The following is a 19,982-nucleotide window of genomic DNA, read 5'->3' on the forward strand; positions in this document are numbered from 1 at the left end:
AGTAAAAATTAAAAAAAATTCACCAATAGTTTTATTGACGGAGTCGGTCTTAGGGACGTTTCGAAGGCCTATAATGCGCCGACATGTAGCGCTATTTACAGAAGAACAAATCTGTGCCTGATTGTTTTGGTTGTGAGGCGAAGCATAAGTGACCAAGATCAGGTAGCAAAAACTGTTCCTTTCACAAGACAACGCTCTTGACATACCGGCCGCTGAAACGACAAAAATGGTTGAGATGGACTTCTAAACGATTCACGTGTGAGCCAAGTCCTAAGGTATGGTACTATATGACGTATCCTGTTTTGTTAGACGAAATAGTTTTTCGTGAAATGAATGCAGATTAGTACATTTTACTTTAACGTAACAACTAATGTACTTCTGTACTTGGCTTTTAGGTCAGTACATACGAAAAACACGAATTAAGTTATGTGTAAACTATGCATTCAGTATGTCATAAAACATGGTGAGAAGACCGGAATAGTTCATTATACATTCGGATTCCAAAGAAGGGAATGCCTAAAGAGTGTTCCAGTCTGTGAATAGTCCCACTTGCGTCATACGCTAGCAAAGCTTTGCTTGAAATCTTACAATATAGAGTTCCCAAGCATATACTTAGAGAGCTACCGGAAGGAGAAACTGTTTTATTAATTCTGCTAAAGCCTTCAACTGAGTCGAGCACTATAAATTATGGAAGGTAGACAAAAATATGAGAATACATGATCACCTAATTTACATCAGAGTGAATTCATAAACTGAACAATAAACCACGATGAGAACCCAACATTGCACAACCAAGTGGGTCAAGATCGAGAAAGAAGTATGACAGGACTGCATATTCTCACCTTATTTATTCAGTCTGTATGTACAGTAAATTACGAGGATGCCGGCTTAGATGAAGAAGAAACCAAAATTAAAAGAGCTGGGATAGATTTAAATATCCTTAGATATGCAGATGATACCACCATGACGGCAGAAAATAAAGAACTTTAAATGTCCGCTTAGAGAAGGTGAAGAAGAAAGTGCAAAATTGGTCTAATTCAGAATGTCAAGAAACGAATATTACGGCAACTGCATCTATCACTTCATGTCATATAGGAGAAGAAAAAATGGAGATAGTTTTCGTGTTCAGTTACCTCGGCTTCCAGGTTTCTACTAATGCTAGCTGCAGCCACGAGATCAAAAGACGCTTCTTACGCTGTTGAAGGGATATGCCCAGTCTTCACAACGTTTCAGAGAGTAGAGACGTAACTTAAACAACGAGGATCTGTATAGTAAGGTCTCTGATATTCCCAGCTATGATTCACTTAAATGAGGACAGACCATAAGACAGGCTGAACGGCTTAGCATAGACTCTATTGAATTGTGTTGGACGAAACTCGTTAGAGATCTATGGACCGCAAAGAGAAAGAACTGGTCAGTATTACAGAAAAGAATATCAGATTATTCCTGGGACGGTCTGATACTGAAACAGTGGCCTACTTTGCTCACATAATGAGAAGTTATGAGTCTCTAGAAAATGCCTTAATTCTGGGGAAGATTGAAGGCGAAAGGAGTAGAGGGCAGTAAAGCATGAGATGGATCGATGGCATCGGAGAAGTAACGAATTTCAGTTTGGAAAACTGGAGGTCCGGTAGACAGTGCAGGACAGAAGAAATCGGGGTTCTTTAGTTTATGGGATCGGGGAGACTCGAAATCGACTAAACGACAAGACAGACAGGGAGAGAGAGAGAGAGAGAGAGAGAGAGACTGTGTGTTTCTGAAGCCCATGTTACTTGCCATCCATAAGGATATCTCACTCCGGATGCGTAATCACATTCAGCAGAAAACATATTATAGAATCATTTAAAGACCGAGGGGTCCCACAGAGCTTCGGCAGTCTGTTAATCACACCTAATTCCTTGTTTGCAGATAAGTATGACCCGATCTTTTCTGCAATCTGTGGGAACAGTTCTTTCTTAAAGGGATTATTCGTAAATCATATTTAGGAGTGGAAGTACCTCAGCGTGAATTTCGTACAGATACTGGTGTGGAATGCATGTTGTCCGGAGGCCTCGTTGCGTTTTAGCACTCGCAGCTGATGTTCGACATCACTAACAATGACACCTTTACATCTTAATAGTTCAATGGTGCGAAAACTACATTAGAGTACTATTACTTAATTTACATTTCTGAAGCAACAATTGAGAACAGGATCTGGCGTGTTATTTTCATGTTGTTGTCGCACAGTTTCAATCCTGTGTCATCGACTATAGTGCCTTCACCATAATATTAATGCTTGCTGACCGCATTAAGATTTGCCAAGAGTTTATTGGGGCTCTGTGGTAGGTCCACCGTTAGGAATTTGTTACGGCAGTTATACAGGGTGTTACAAAAACGTACGGCCAAACTTTCAGGAACATTCCTCACACACAAATAAAGAAAAGATGTTATGTGGACATGTGTCCGGAAACGCTTAATTTCCATGTTAGAGCTCATTTTAGTTTCGTCAGTATGTACTGTACTTCCTCGATTCACCGCCAGTTGGCCCAATTGAAGGAAGGGATGTTATTGTCGTGTAACCACTCCTCCACAGGCTTGTGTTGACATGCGACTCATTGCTCTACAGTACTAGCATCAAGCACATCAGTACGTAGCATCAACAGGTTAGTGTTCATCACGAACGTGGCTTTGCAGTCAGTGCAACGTTTACAAATGCGGAGTTGGCAGATGCCCATTTGATGTATGGTTTAGCACGGGACAAAAGCCGTGGCGCGGTTCGTTTGTATCGAGACAGATTTCCAGAACGAAAGTGTCCCGACAGGAAGACGTTCGAAGCAATTGATCGGCGTCTTAGGGAGCACGGAACATTCCAGCCTATGACTCGCGACTGGGAAAGACCTACAACGACGAGGACATCTGCAATGGACGAGGCAATTCTTCGTGCAGTTGACGATAACCCTAATGTCAGCGTCAGAGAAGTTGCTGCTGTACAAGGTAACGTTGACCACGTCACTGTATGGAGAGTGCTACGGGAGAACCAGTTGTTTCCGTACCATGTACAGCGTGTGCAGGCACCATCAGCAGCTGATTGGCCTCCACGGGTACACTTCTGCGAATGGTTCATCCAACAATGTGTCAATCCTCATTTCAGTGCAAATGTTCTCTTTACGGATGAGGCTTCATTCCAACGTGATCAAATTGTAAATTTTCACAATCAACATGTGTGGGCTGACGAGAATCCGCACGCAATTGTGCAGTCACGCCATCAACACAGATTTTCTGTGAACGTTTGGGCAGGCATTGCTGGTGATGTCTTGATTGGGTCCCACGTTCTTCCACCTACGCTCAATGGAGCACGTTATCATGATTTCATACGGGATACTCTACCTGTGCTGCTAGAACATGTGCCTTTACAATTACGACACAACATGTGGTTCACGCACGATGGAGCTCCTGCACATTTCAGTCGAAGTGTTCGTACGCTTCTCAACAACAGATTCGGTGACCAATGGATTGGTAGAGGCGGACCAATTCCATGACCTCCACGCTCACCTAACCTCAACCCTCTTGACTTTCATTTATGGGGGCATTTGAAAGCTCTTGTCTACGCAACCACGGTACCAAATGTAGAGACTCTTCGTGCACGTATTGTGGACGGCTGTGATACAATACGCCATTATTCAGGGCTGCATCAGCGCATCAGGGATTCCATGCATGTATCCTCGCTAACGGAGGACATTTTGAACATTTCCTGTAACAAAATGTTTGAAGTCACGCTGGTACCTTCTGTTACTGTGTGTTTCCATTGCATGATTAATGTGATTTGAAGGAAGTAATAAAATGAGTTCTAACATGGAAAGTAAGCGTTTCCGGACACATGTCCACATAACATATTATCTTTCTTTGTGTGTGAGGAATGGTTCCTGAAAGTTTGGCCGTATCTTTTTGTAACACCCTGTAGAAGTCTGTGATATTAGATTTTTGACGGTGAAGCGTCTTTCCATTAACAACTGTCTCTATGAGGTTTTAATATTAAATTGCTGCATCACATATATAACTGAAATAATTTCCCCTTTAGATTTCCGTTTAAAAAACAAGCGTAGCAAATGTCAAGAGCATTTGAATATTACTCATCAACGAAAATTAGAAATAACAGTTTAAATTTGAATACTTTGTGAGCTTTAATAACTCAGGTCACGATTTGATACGGATGAGAAACGAACACTTGTTCTTCTTCATTTCGCACTAATAGTAAAGTTACCGCTGAATGCATGTCATTTGACCCGAAACGCTAATTTGATCTCTATGAAAATATTATCACTTACTTGTGTTGATAACATCTATTACCCTATGTGACAGATTTTTATCACACCTTAACGATTATTTCGTAAGGTGGAATTTTAGAAATTAGAACACGTAGTTATCGACTAAGGACCTGTTATCTCACAGGTACAGATTTTTAATACTTACACTAAACTACTGTTAAAATAACAGCCGGTTAAATGATTAACTTACAGTAATAGCTAAAAACACCGCTTCATTACCTTTGCTTTGTGGAGACAGGAGGTGGTAATGAATGGATGCCCCTCCAGCACTTTGACCCAGAATGGTTACTTTCTCTGGATCACCACCAAACGCTGCTATATTCCTCTGCACCCAGTGGAGGGTCTCCAACTGATCCTTCAGACCCATGTTTCCGGGGACGACTTCATCGCTAGTGCTTAAGAACCCTACGGTAAAAAAAGCGAACGTTACATTTATGACAACCCAAGTAACAACCAAATTTATTAAGTTTGTTACAAATTTGATAAAGCATGCTCAGAAATTCATCTTGCGTCTGACGCTCTCTGTTTGTCCGTGTATACTTTCAAATATATAATTACAGAAGTGTGGTTCTACTTTGAACATATACAATTTTTTCTCCTTGAACACCCAGACATGTTGCAGACGAGTTTTACCATCTTCAGTGGATTCATTTATTCCCTATCAAACAACATGTAAAGAAATATTGCATGATACTGCACAACAGCTTTGAGGTTATGGTATTTACATTGATAAAATTATTATCTGAAGAAGTGTTGAGATGACTCTCTGACATGTAGAGTGCATCTGATAATTTGCTCCAGTTCCCCATCTACAATTATTCACGGTTTATCAGTATTATGTTCCGTATGTTCAATGAAACTTTGGTAATAAAACGAAACTATTGGTTTTCTCCGGTATGCTAATATTATATTAAGTTACATTCTGCTGTCAATAAATTTTTCTCATGTCATTATTTAACTATCGTTTATTCTGTTGAAGTATTACTTTCCGGAATGTTGTAAGGATATGTTAATTACAAATGAGCTTTGAAATTTGGCAGTGGGGATCTGTGTATGTAAACTGAGTGTACTTATTCTCGTTGACTCTGCAATTTCATGTCGCTACAGGGCGTTTAACCTGTGCCTCGTAACATGCACTGTTCACTGTTCCGCGTTGTAACGTGTTCTCGACGCGGATTTCGAATGTATGTAGATTTCTGCGCAGGATAATGGGTGTGAGATTCGAAAATATAGTGTGGATACATGAAACATGGGTTAATGCCAGCCGTTCATTACATAGAGGTTGGAGTGATGGAACGCCAGAGGGGACCAAGGCAATGCCTGTCGGAAAAGGAGGGCAAATTATTGTTTTACATGCAGGTACCTCGGAGGGATATGTACCAGACTGCTTGCTAATGTTATGTTTAAAAAAAACACAGCTTATTACCACGAAGAGATGAACTGTGTGGTTTTCCAAAAGTAGTTCGAAAGATCGCTTATGACGAATCTGACAAGTCCGGCGTGTGTGTGTGTGTGTGTGTGTGTGTGTGTGTGTGTGTGTGTGTGTGTGTGTGCATGTCCTGTAAACTTCTAATCGTTGTCATAATACGGAGCCATTTATCTTACGTACGAAAGGGCAAGATCATTGGCTTTCGGACCAAGGCCGGAAGCATTTCCGAAACGGCTAAGTTTGTAAACAGTTAGCGTGCCGACGTTGTTAAAGTATACTGTGCATAGCAAAATGGCGCTATCCAAAACCGGCTCCGTAGCAATTGTAGCGCACTAAGGGCTGTAGATGACAGATCAACGACGGCTGCGTAGAAGTGTTCGGGTGAACGGATGTGCAACTGTTGAGCAACTGACAGACCAGATGAACCAAGGGGTTGCCAGCACTGTCTCCTGAATAACGGACGTTGCTGTGTACGGGCCTCCGCAGCAGATGCCCGGCTGATGCTCCCATGCTGACTGCTGTTCATCGGAGAGGGAGTCTGGTATTTTCACGGCAGTATCGCAACCGAATGTCCAGTGAGTGGCGACAGGTGGCGTTCTCGGATGAATCTCGTCTTATGCTGCATAAGACAGATGTCCGCTGGGTTGTATGGCCATGCAATGATTGTCGTAAGGCTCGAGACCGGAGGAGCGAGCGTTAATGGTCTGGGGAATATTTTAGTGTCATTACCTGGGCTATCTCGTCATTCTAGAAGGCACAGTAGATCAACACAAGTATGCGTCTCTCAATGGGGACCATGTTCACCCCTGCATGCTGTTTGTCTTTCTTCGACGCGATGGGATCTACCAGCAGGACAAAGCAATGAGTGCATGTGTGACACGAAGAACACCAGTATGAGTTTAGCGTACCGCCGTGGCCAGAGAACTCTATGGATTTAAACCCATGGCTGCTCGCACCATGGATCGTCAACCGAGAAACTTGCGGCAGCTGATGACGGCACTGGAGTCACCATGGCTCCACATCCCTGTCGGTACCTCCGTAACGTCACTGACTTTCTTCCTGTACGTCCGCGCCGTAAAATGTGGTTATTCAGGCTTTTGATAGATCGTCACATTTGTGGGACTAGACAGTTTGTTCAGTGTATCAAAACTATTAAATTTTTCTTTGAATCTACGTGGTACTACTTCTTATACTTAACTGTCTCTTTAACTTGTGATATAATTTTTTCTGTATGTAACAGGTGGATAATACTAATGCCACGACAAACGCTATTCAAGTAAGTAAACTAATTTTTCATGATCGTTTAATAGTATTTGCTGTGAATAATTCCAGCAGAAGATCCAACAATACGGTTGTATGAGTTTATGCGTAAAGAAGAGAAGAACAAGCGGACAAGACAAATGTTTCGTTCAATTTTGCTTCATAGTACCAATGAAAAGGAGAACTTTTCAAGAAACAGAAACTTTCAGATGTCAGTTTACAGTGAAGAAGAAACCTCGTTTTCCTCTATGCTGTGTATTATCCAGGATGAGATGACACTAAGAATTTTTACCGAGAATTCCCAGGCGATAATTTATGCTGACGAATATGACATCATTGTCCACGAAGTACTCCGGTATCCCGGCCGTTCCAGCTCCTCCTGTGAAACATCCACCATGGATCCAGACAATAACAGCTTTCTGTGTTCCATTCTGCGATGGCGTCTGTCGAACATAAGGAACAGCACCATGTAACACACTATTTTGTAAGAAACAGTCATGAGCACTTGTTTGCCATAACTCTTTTCCCATTCTAACATACAGAAATTGGTGTCTCATTCGATTAGTAATGTATCTACTACCTGCCATAGTGAACACGTACCCCTGGTCCGTAAACGTTCAGGTAGAGGCAGTCCTCCTCCCCGGACGTTTTTCCCTTGCTGTACTGGGGACAGTGGTCTCCCGTGTGCAGAGCATCTCTAACGCCGGACCACGCTGCTTTTCTCACTGGCGGCTGGAGAGACACAAATGTTATCGTAATTTATACAGAATACAAATAAAGTAAAACTGTAGGCAAACATACGCTAAAACACCTCAAATGTTATCTGAGAACGTACTGCATTATACGAGGCATGTCCCCAACGTAAGTTCCGTTTGGTTAAATAAAACAAACGTGTGCAGATACAAAAAAAACTATTTATTGTACAAAAATCTACAATTGTTAAACTACTTTTGTTCATAGCTTTTTAGGCACTTGTCATAGCGTGGCACAAGTTTTTTTATGCCTTCTTCATAGAAGGTTGCCGCCTGTGTATTCAACCATGTGGTAACATCTACTTTGAGCTCGTCATCATCGTTGAAGTGTTGACCACCAAGGACAGATTTTAGGTGTAAGAAGAGATAAAAGTCGCTAGGAGCGAGGTCAGGGCTGCACGGAGGATGATCAAACGCGTCCCATTGAAATTCCCGTAAGAGTTGTTTGGTCACATTCGCCGTGTGAGGTCGGGCACTATCGCGAAAATAAACAACACGTTTTGACAGTAATCCTCGGCGCTTGTTCTGTATTGCGCGGCGCAATATCTTAATGGTCTCGCAGTAACCAGCTGCATTGATTGTTTGGCCTCGAGGTAAAAAATCAATCAGCAAAATGCCTTTTCTGTCCCAAAAAAACGGTGCACATGACTTTTCGAGGTGTCAAGATTTGCTTAGGCTTAACCTTCGTTGGGGGTGAAGTGTGCCTCCATTCTATTCATTGACGTTTTGTTTCAGGGGTGCCGTACGATACCCAACTTTCATCCCCCGTGACTATCCGAGAAAGAAAACCATCGCCTTCTTCATTCTAGCGTATCAAAAACTGAGGTGCACTGCCCGACCGCTGTTTATTCTGTTGTTCGGTAAGAATCTTGGGTACCCAACGTGAGCAAAGTTTTCGAAATTTCAGTTTTTCAGTAATGATTTGATGAGTTAGTGATCGTGAGATTCGCGGAACTTCCATAGCAAGGGCACTAAGTGTAAACTTACGGTTGTGCTTATTCTTCCCTTCAGTTGTGCGAACCAGTTCATCAGTGACCACTTCATTCTTCATCGTGCACTTGATCACGTCCTTCATTGAACAGTCTGACCCATCTTCTAACCATTGAATTACTCGTAGCATTTTGTCCGTAAACCTCGCAGATATGCCGATGAATTTCCTTTTGTTTAACTTTCTTTGCATTTGGAAAACGAATCACAGATCTGATTTCACACGCGGTGGCATTTTAAATTACGGCTGACATAAATTACGGCTGAATTACAAAGCACACGTCGGCAGCAGCGATCTGAAAATGCCGTACATGTCTTCTCCTGAAGTCAGAGTATCTGCTGCGCATGCTCGGAACTGCGATAGTGGCGCTGCCGCGGATAGAAGTAGAAACGGAACTTATTTCGTGGACGACCTTCGTATCTGTGTGAAACTACACTGTTATCTTCAACAGAAAAGCAAATGACTATCAAAGAGGTGACGAAATTCCACAGATTTGATTTGGCACTGTATGGAATTGCTGCTCTACGACTATAATATGTCGATAAACTAGACAAGCGTCACTACAGTTGTCCTCCAGAGTGCATCGGTGTATGATATTAAAACATATAGCCGTTGTTTGTTGCTAGAACACGAACAAAATTAAAGGGTAGTTCAGTATATGATCGAGACAATTAAAGTCAACGAGATATCATGAGAAACAAGGCTCTGAGGGTCACACTGGGCGATACCAGTTGAAGGCAGTGTAGTCGAGACTACTACGACAGCTTTGTAATGTGTGTTCTTGGGTCTATTTTTATCCAAATTAGTTTCACCAGTATTTCGCGATCGACTGTATTTTTGTATTCAAAATGGTTCAAATGGCTCTGAGCGCTATGGGACTTAACATCTGTGGTCATCAGTCCCCTAGAACTTAGAACTACTTAAACCTAACTAACCTAAGGACATCACACACATCCATGCCCGAGGCAGGATTCGAACCTGCGACCGTAGCAGTCGCGCGGTTCCAGACTGCGCGCCTAGAACCGCTAGACCACCGCGGCAGGCTATTTTTGTATTAAAAATAGATGAAATATAGATGTTGTCCGCTAAAAGAAATTTATTTCAAATTTTGATTGGATTGATTAATGCTTATGCTCTTCATAGTAATTTTACTTTTTATATTCCCTCCATACAACTTCGATAATTTATTTTTTTCAGCTCAAACTGCACGTAACCTACTAAATAATGAAACTTACTTTTAACAAAAAAAAAAACACCTACATAGAGCAACAGTTCACATACACGCATCCCCCGCCAGTAATTCATCTAGGATATGGTGAGAAGTAACGTACTAACTTCATCAGAATTTTCATATACAATATGCAATCAAAAGTATCCGGACACCTGGCTGAAAATGACTTACAGGTTTGGGGCGCCCTCCATCGGTAATGCTGGAATTCAGTGTGGTGTTAGCCCACCCTTAGCCTTGATGACAGTTTCCAATCCTGCATGCATACGTTTAATCAGGTGCTGGAAGGTTTCTTGTAGAATGGCAGCCCATTCTTCACTGAGCCCTGCACTGAGGAGAGGTATCGATGTCGGTCGGTGAGGCCTGGCACGAAGTCGGCGTTCCAAAACATCCCAAAAGTGTTCTATAGTATTCAGATCAGAGCTCTGTGCAGACCAGTCCATTACAGGGATGTTATTGTCGTGTAACCACTCCTCCACAGGCTGTGCATTTTGAACAGATGCTCGATCGTATTGAAAGACGCAATCGCCATCCCCGAATTGCTGTTCAACCGCGGGAAACAAGAAGGTACTTAAAACATCAATGTAGACTTGTGCTGTGATACTGCCACTCCAAACAAGAAGGGGTGCAAGCCCCCTCCATGTAAAACACGACCACACCACACCACCACCACCTCCGAATTTTACTCTTGGCACTACAAACACTGGCAGATGACGTTCGCCGGGCATCCTCCGTACCCACACCTTACCATCGGCACGCCACATTGTGTACCGTCATTCGTCACTCAACACAAGTTTTTCCACAGTTCAATCGTTCAATGTTTACGCTCCTTACACCTAGCGATGCATCGTTTGGCATTTACGGGCGTGATGTGTGTCTTCTGATCAGCCGCTCGACCATGAAATCCAAGTTTCCTCACCTCCCGCCTAACTGTCATAGAACTTGCAGTGGATCCTGATGCAGTTTGGAATTCCTGTGTGATGGTGTGGAAAGATGTCTGCCTATTACTTACTCCGACCTTCTTTAGCTGTCGGCGGTCTCTGTCAACCAACAGACAAGGTCGGTCTGCACGCTTTTGTGCTGTACGTGTCCCTTCACTTTTCCACTTCACTATCACATCGGAAATGTGGAAATTTCGCGTGCAGACGTATGACACAAGTGACACCAAATCACCTGACCACGTTCGAAGTCCGTGAATTCCGCCGAGAGCCCCATTCTGCTCTCTCACGACGTCGAATGACGACTGAGGCCGCTGATATGGCGTACCTGGCAGTAGGTGGCAGCACAATGCACCTAATATGATAAACGTATGTTTTTTGGGGTCTCCAGATACTTTTGATCACATAGTTTGTCCTCGAAAATTCTTGATGAATTCCGTGATATTTGCACAAATGGATGGAACAGTAGAAAAGAATTGCTCTGGCTGCATATTTTCTTCCACAACGGAGCACTAGCAAAGGAAATACTGAATGGTTGTAATTAAACTGACGGTGTTCCGAGTGCTGCATTTTGAGATGTAGGCATAGGCATCGTAGGACACTGCTATTCGTTAATCTCTGCGCTTGCGGAGTACTCTGAGAAAAAAATAATACCACTTTCTGCCACCGGTTGAAAATATGGCGCTGAAGCAGCAAGAATATGGTGTGGGAGCAGGAAGAAAGGAGAAACGATCACGCACATGATAGTGGTGGTTCTGATACTTTTATTAGGATGTGGTCACAAGTTAAACATGTGTTCGATATGGCCTCCCGACTCAGCAACATGCTACATCCATAACATAGCACGGTAGACAGTTGCTCGCAGTATATCTGGAGCAATCAGGGTGGTACGAAATGGTTCAAATGGCTCTGAGCACTATGGGACTCAACTGCTGAGGTTATTATTCCCCTAGAACTTAGAACTAGTTAAACCTAACTAACCTAAGGACATCACAAACAATTATGCCCGAGGCAGGATTCGAACCTGCGACCGTAGCGGTCTTGCGGTTCCAGACTGCAGCGCCTTTAACCGCACGGCCACTTCGGCCGGCTGGGTGGTACGTCATCGTATGCTATTCTTCAGATCAGGAAGAGTGGTGTGGACACATACGTGATCTTGCAAAGCTGGAATCACGTAGAGATCCTTATAACGTGCAGATGTGACTGTACACCTAACAGATGTGCGAGATGTCATGCAAGAAAAACGGACCGAGCATGAAGGAGCGTGTCAAACCAAACCACACAGTCACATAAGATGAGTGTAGTGGATGTTGCTGCACAAAATGTGGCAGAACTCCATATGCGACAGTTTTTTGCATTCGCTGCACCTTGCAGAGTACAATGTGCCTCGTTCGTACAAACAATATTCCCCGTCCACATTTCATCCATTTCCGTGCTGATCAAAAAACGAAAACCCATGGGGTTGTAGCCCATTTTGAGGCATCATTTGGTGCACATTCTGAATCATGGCCGAATACCAGTATAAAATCCGTCGCAAAGTCTTTTCTACTGTTGACCAGGAGAGAAATGATTCCCATGGCAGAAGTTCAAACACTGACTTCAAAATATCTGAGGTATGTTCCGCGCGGTCCACTATAGCTACAGCAACTCCATCAACAACCGCCATGGGAATGGGCCGCATCCTTCTCCCTGTTGCAGCACTTGGCTCACCTATTTCTTCAGATTTCTTTATCATTCTCCATTGGAAATTTATTGACAAGTCTCCTCTTCGTATCTATTATTGTCGGTGATATTACTGCAAGTCACTGCTGCTACTGCCGCCCTTCCGACAGAACAACTTTACCGGCAGCGCATGGGCTTCCTCCTCAATAGACATTTCTTTTCGTACAGAGAACTTCAACCTCCTGAACTCTTTACACCAGCAAACAGTTCAAAAATGAATCAACATATGTCGCCGAGTGACAAACACCATACTGATGTCAAAAGGGGGAACATTTCACTTAAAGACTGCTTACAGCGCCATATTTTCACCTGGTGGCAGAAAGTGGAATTACTATTTTTTTCAATATACTCCATGAGTTCATCGGTTAATGTACATCTTACGATGCTTTAGCAGCCTGCAATGTATGCAGGAGGCAGTGCAGAATTCGGACCACCGACAGTTTAATTATAACTACCTGATACCTTCAACTTGGTTGGGCTATAGCTACAAGAAATTGGGTAACATGATTTGAATGCTATCAGTGTCATAATCTGCTTTCGAGGAAACACGTACGTGCTTCACCTGCTATTTACCGTATCGGACGTCTCGCTTTTAATAATGGATCAATAATCATTTACCATAACATACTGCTTAGATTCGCGTAAGCAATATGTATCTGCTGACAGAATTACGTTTCGTAACCACCTTTCTGGTTATTTCGAGCTCCTCTCAACCGATACCATATGAAATTTACATACAGGAATAGTATCTCCTGAATCCAAAACGTCAGCTGTATCTATTAAACCAGAAATAAAAGAAAACTACCAGATTATTGGACATTTTGCAGTTGGATAAAATTTATCGTACCTCAATCATTTGATAATTTACGAATGCACTTTTACAAGATACACCTGTATTAAATGTCATCGTAAGGAATTTAATGATAACCTATTTCGGTTAACAGTTTGCTAGTGCTGCTGTTAGACAGACGCTCCTATACTCATTACATTCCACAGCATACTGAAGTGTAATCATAACAATATGCGTTCTTAAATTTACCAACGTAAGTCTAAATTTTGAATAAGTTTTCCGGTTAAGGTTTTAACAGTGTGCTGTACGTACTCTGTAAGATATCTCGTACACCAATCGAGAATATGCATTGAATACCTATCCTCAACTACTTACCTGGAAACGGAGATCGTCAACTGGCGGTTCCGCATACGGAATACCTTCAAACTTAAACATGGATCTGTTCGTGTACGTTTGTGACATCTGCCCTCTCAGAGTACCCTCTTGTATGTCTACTGTTACATATTCTTGTGCCTGTAAGGAATGTATTGAAAATAATTAGAAGGTGAGCTAAAGAATTAAATGTTTACTTAAACAACTACGTAACAAATTCAAAACTCTTTTTGCTACTCGTAGGTCATATAACAACATGTCGGCATCAACATGATAAGTAACATGTATAAATTAGAAAACGTTTGCACCGCGGAACGGAGCTCAAAACAGCAGATTCAAAATATAGCAACTGAAATAACGAAAAATTGTGATCTTTCCAGATTTTTGTTTACTTTATGTGGGGTATGAATCGTTTTAGGTAGACGCCATGACGGTGCCTTCTTTAAAGTCAGGGCCGATACCTTCCCCGGCCCTTACCCAACTAACTTTGTTCTGGGTCGCTAATGACGTCGACATCGACGACGCTATTTTCCCATTTTTATCCATCGACGCAGAGTTCTACAATTATACGAAACAAGCAACACTTTGTTCGGTATTTAAACGGCATTATTTCTAATATATTTTTCACATACGAGTTCTTTAAGGGGGGGTTCCGGTGAAATTTGAACCCGATCGTTAAAAAATCGCAGGCGCTGATAATTTGCTTCGTAACGTTTCATGGTATGCTGAATCTAGTGGGTACACCCAATATGCTAAATGAAATTTTTTCACTTCATTTTAATTTTCGAGCCCTGAAAACATCACTATTTTTTCAAACCCATACGTGGAGTTAATAGTTATCACGTAATGTATTCACGAAGAAAGTTGGAGCCAAACATGTTAAAAATTGATGGAAGAGTAGCAGTTTTTATTAAGGCCATTTTGATTTTTTTCAAAACAGTTGAAGTATAGTTAGTTTTCTATCAGTGGGTAGATGTGTATAGTACAGAAATTTAATTGAGACATTAATTTTATATGAATACGTGTGTATATATACGTAAACTGCTCAGTTGTGAACTGGAAAGCAGTAATTGGTAAAGGTCTGTTCCATAATTGGTGGCGGCGAGGAGTGAGGTTTTATCTCAAGCAGATGCTCACCATTTGAACACAGTTTAATTACTTCACATTATTCATACTACGATACATACACTCACTTTACTGGTCAATGCCCCTGCAGTCTACCAATTCTAATGTGACGCGGATGCCCGGCGGTTGATGACAGCGAGACGTCTGACGGGCTCGAAAGTCTCACTTTCATTCCATGTGGCCAGCTATACACGCAGCCGACGACGGGCAATTATGGACGCAGTGGAGAAGGGAATGTGTGATGTAATATGTAAAATGAATATAAAGAATACAATTTTCAAACGTAGCAAGTCGTCTTTTATTTATTTTTCCTTCGTACTACGCACAAATTTCATGATGACTTAGTACACTACAGGCCATTAAAATTGCTACACCAAGAAGAAATGCAGATGATAAACGGGTATTCATTGGACAAATATATTATACTAGAACTGACATGTGATTACATTTTCACGCAATTTTGGTGCATAGATCCTGAGAAATCAGTACCACGAACAACCACCTCTGGCCGTAATAACAGCCTTGATACGCCTGGGCATTGAGTCAAACAGAACTTGGATGGCGTGTACAGGTACAGCTGCCCATGCAGGTTCAACACGATATCATAGTTCATCAACACTAGTGACTGGCGTATTGTGACGAGCCAGTTGCAAGGCCACCATTGACCAGAAGTTTTCAATTGGTGAGAGATCTGGAGAAAGGCCCGTACAGGACCTGAAATATGCAGTCGTACATTATCCTGCTGAAATGTAGGATTTCGCAGGGAACGAATGAAGGGTAGAGCCACGGGTCGTAACACATCTGAAATGTAACTTCCACTGTTCAAAGTGTTGTCAATGCGAACAAGAGGTGACCGAGACGTGTAACCCCAAACACGTATGCTACCATCATGATGCTGTAAGCAGAACCTGGATTCATCCGAAAAAATGACGTTTTGCCATTCGTGCATCTAGGTTCGTCCCTGAGTACACCATTGCAGGCTCCTGTCTGTGATGCAGCGTCAAGGGTAACCGCAGCCATGGTCTCCGAGCTGATAGCCCATGCTGCTGCAAACGTCGTCGAACTGTTCGTGTAGATGGTTGTTGTCTTGCAAACGTCCCCATCTGTTGACTCAGGGATCGACACGTAGCTGCACGATCCGTTACAGCCATGCGGATAAGATGCCTGTCATCTCGACTGCTAGTGATACGAGGTCGTTGGGATCCAGCACGGCGTTCCGTATTACCCTCTTAAACCCACCGATTTCATATTCTGCTAACAGTCATTGGATCTCGACCAACGCGAGCAGCAATGTCGCGATACGACAAACCGCAATCGCTATAGGTAACAATCCGACTTTTATCAAAGTCGGAAACGTGATGGTACGAAATTTCTCCTCCTTACACGAGGCATCACAACAGCGTTTCACCTGGCAACGCCGCTCAACTGCTGTTTGTGTATGAGAAATCGGATGGAAACTTTCCCCATGTCAGGGCGTTGTAGGTGTCGCCAGCGGCGCCAACCTTGTGTGAATGCTCTGAAAAGCTAATCATTTGCACATCACAGCATCTTTTTCCTGTCGGTTAAATTTCGCGTCTGTAGCACGTCATCTTCGTGGTGTAGCAATTTTAATGGCCAGTAGTATACTTCTATTTTATGCTAAATTTTTGTCACGTATTATAAATAGAGAATTTGTGTAACTAATCTACGCTTTTCGTATCTACATTGTTAAAAAGGTGACTATACTTCAGTTACTATGAAAAAATCAAATTGGGCTGAAAGAAAAAATTCTACACAAAAAAATAAAAAAGAATGGCTCTGAGCACTACGGGACTCAACTGCTGAGGTCATAAGTCCCCTTGAACCTAGAACTGCTTAAACCTAACCAACCTAAGGACATCACACACACCCATGCCCGAGGCAGGATTCGAACCTGCGACCGTAGCGGTCACGCGGTTCCAGACTGTAGCGCGTAGAACCGCTCGGCCACTCTGGCTGGAAAATGCTACTCCTCTGTCAGTTTTAAAAATATTTGGCTGAATGAATGTTGTTATTATATTCCGTGATAACTAACAACTCCACCCACGGGTTTGAAAAAAATAAAGAGCTTTTTTCAAAAGTCAAAAATTCGAAAGCGATGAAAATAATTTTGTTTAGCATACTGGATTTACCCACTGAATTCTGTATTCCGAGATACGTTATGAAATAAACTTCTTTGTAACTGGGATGAAATCTCACCATTTTAATCATATGAAGGATGAACTAAGGTTTTTATTTCTTTGTTTTCTATCTGCACCGCAATTAAGTGGAAAAAACCACAATATTCATTTCAAATACTACGGTAAATCAATACTTTTGCAAAGTGTAGTAATGTGTAATTGGTAGTTTTTGCAAGCAGTCGTCCTCTGAGCTCAAGCAATGAGCGAAATCTGTTTTCCAAAGTTAATAAAATAGAGATCCTAAACCTAGATTCTTTCCGTTTCATGGTTCTTCTAGGCACCATACCAATCCCTTCTTTATCATCGGGTAATATAATTCGACTAAACGGACTATGTCGACAAATGTGACAGTAAACAAAATGTCACGTTAGACAAAGTAAAGAACTTACAAGAATGACTACCGGTACCAAAGAGAGATGTAACACCGCTGCCATGTGAAGTGCAATGAAGGAACCCATGTTGACCACAAACAGATCTCCTCAGACACAAACTGCTATTGACAGAACAAAGTTAATGGGCCTCTGCTTTCACTGATATGGACTCTTGTCGCAGAAAATATCTTTGTGGACACCTCCTTCTCCAGCAATAACGGTACCAAGACGTTTTATTTCTGATAACAGACTGATGAAAAGCTGTCATACCGCTTATCTGCGATAACTTTAGTAGAATTATCGTCTCTTCTCATTCCTGATGGCTCTCTCATAATTTTCAAGCACTCAGCTGACAAGGTATTGCAGTACGTTATCACATCACACCATTTTCCTCTTTAGATATTTATCGAAAACTTGTAGTGTAATCCACCATTATAAAAGAGTATTTTATCTGCGGTAAAAATGATTGTATTATACAAGTGAACTGAAGTGGTTTAACTATAAAAATAGCATCGTAGAAAGCTGGCCGGGGTGGCCGAGCGGTTCTAGGCGCTACAGTCTGGAATCGCGCGACCGCTACGGTTGCCGGTTCGAATCCTGCCTCGGACATGGGTGTGTGTCTTGTCCTTAGGTTAGTTAGGTTTAAGTAGTTGTAAGTTCTAGGGGACTGATGACCTTAGATGTTAAGTCCCATAGTGCTCAGAGCCATAGCAACGTAGAAAGAAAAATTTAGATGTGAAACTTCGTTTTCTCTGTGTTTTCTGACTGTAATATGCCTTTCGTCCAAATTTTCACTAAGTACATTGCAACAAGGAAGCAAACAAACTATTGAGTGTCTCACTTGCTTAAAGGGATATATGCTTGAAAAGTGGTGACCGAAACATCGAACTTACTGAACAATGTATCACAGTACACTTATATTATGGAGCAGCTGGATACCATCACCATCTGGACGTTCCGATGCTCTTTAAACAATCACTTTATCGTTTATTTTACAAAATACGACCGATTTGCCTCTACGTTTTCCGGAGTTAGAGTTTCCGCTTATTTTTAACAAATGTGAACATGTGAACTTAAAACTTAGTATTTGTTTCACAGTTTCATTCCAGTTATTACTTTAACTAATTTGGGTAATTTGTTTTAGTTTGGTGAATAAGCAGCCACTGAAATTTCAATTTGGCATTTTTAGAACTTATCTGACCACCTCAGCCAAACAGTTACTTACTTAGCCAGTTAAATGATCAGTGAATCACTTTGCTTGATATAACGTAATAACATTCAATGAGTCAGTTTACGGAATAGTAACGTAATTGGAGTTCAAATAGTGCTGCATGCTGACAGTCTCTAGATAAGTTCACATAGCAAAAACACAGTATTTGGTTTACTAACATAAATAAGAATGTAACACCTGAAAGACTACGCTAGGTTTGCGATATGTTTTGGAAGGCGACAGGCGACTATAGGGTACTGCGCTGACAGCAATCAGTTTAACTAGTATACCTTCCACTTGATTACCTGCCACATGCGTCTACTTAATTGATTTCGACGTTTGACTGTGTTTGTTGTTGATAGCCTGCAATAGAGGTTATCACATTTATTAGAATGTAATTGAGTGTGAATGCTGAAATAATGTTAAGGAAATGGTGGCCCTATTGTTGCTTTAGTCAATTGTTGATGGGTGGTTAATATATCAACACGGCAGTGATCTTTTATATAAGTTATGGCACAAGTTTATTCATTAAAAATGGGACAAAAAAACACACGTTAAGCTTATTGACAAAACACAACATGAACTGATGGCAGCACAAATATGTAAAAAAACAGTTAACACTCCCCCGAATGGCGGGTGTTTGGCAAAGGCTAACGTTTGTCTGACTGAACTATTCACTCTGGCTCAAAATACGGATAACACAATCTGAAATTATAGAACTGACTTTGTCGGATTTATTCAACACAGAAGTTATACTACGTTGGTGCAGCTGAGAACAATTTGTTTGCTCTAACAACCCGGAGCAGCCATGCAATCCCACTTTTCTCGATGTGCGCCGCTGTCTCAGGTGACATCATGGTTCAAGCACCTGCAGAGCAGTGAAGTGCGACGCCTGTAATTCCCCATCGCATGCATGAAATATGGAAAGTCGCGGCTGGCGATATGTTAGACAGATCGCAATTACTCTCTAATGAAGCCCTTCAACCTCGGCAGATTCTAGCGTGTTACACTCCCTTTCGCCGGTCATCCCATGGACAAATTTGAGACACTTGAACGGCAGTGTGCATAAGGAGATCAAACGTCTAGGAGGCAGACATGTCACGAATGACATTACACTTGGCCCAGCGAGTTGGGTGAGAAGACTGAGGTCTAAACTGTCGGTACAGCTAAGTCCGGACCACGAGCTCCCCTGTCAAGACCTGTGCTAGTGCCAAGTCACACTCAGAACATAAGTCAAGACCACAATCCTCTCCAGATTGGAATCGGGACCAGAAGACCCATTCCAGTCCGAGTTT

The 19,982-nt window shown here is 42.1% G+C and overlaps 1 protein-coding gene across 1 annotated transcript in view; it reads right to left on the reverse strand.

Annotated features, from left to right (window-relative positions):
* Window positions 1-19,982, reverse strand: part of LOC126456062 (esterase FE4-like) — a 49,823-nt gene that overhangs the window by 16,144 nt on the left and 13,697 nt on the right. Inside the window, exons 2-5 of the mRNA XM_050091817.1 lie at window positions 13,787-13,924; window positions 7,594-7,725; window positions 7,286-7,436; window positions 4,524-4,709 (exon numbers count right to left, since the gene is read on the reverse strand). Coding sequence (XP_049947774.1) covers window positions 4,524-4,709; window positions 7,286-7,436; window positions 7,594-7,725; window positions 13,787-13,924 — 607 coding nt within the window. The remainder of the gene's footprint in view (window positions 1-4,523; window positions 4,710-7,285; window positions 7,437-7,593; window positions 7,726-13,786; window positions 13,925-19,982) is intronic.

This window comes from Schistocerca serialis, chromosome 2, assembly GCF_023864345.2.
Source record: "Schistocerca serialis cubense isolate TAMUIC-IGC-003099 chromosome 2, iqSchSeri2.2, whole genome shotgun sequence".
In the NCBI taxonomy this organism is placed as follows: domain Eukaryota; kingdom Metazoa; phylum Arthropoda; class Insecta; order Orthoptera; family Acrididae; genus Schistocerca; species Schistocerca serialis.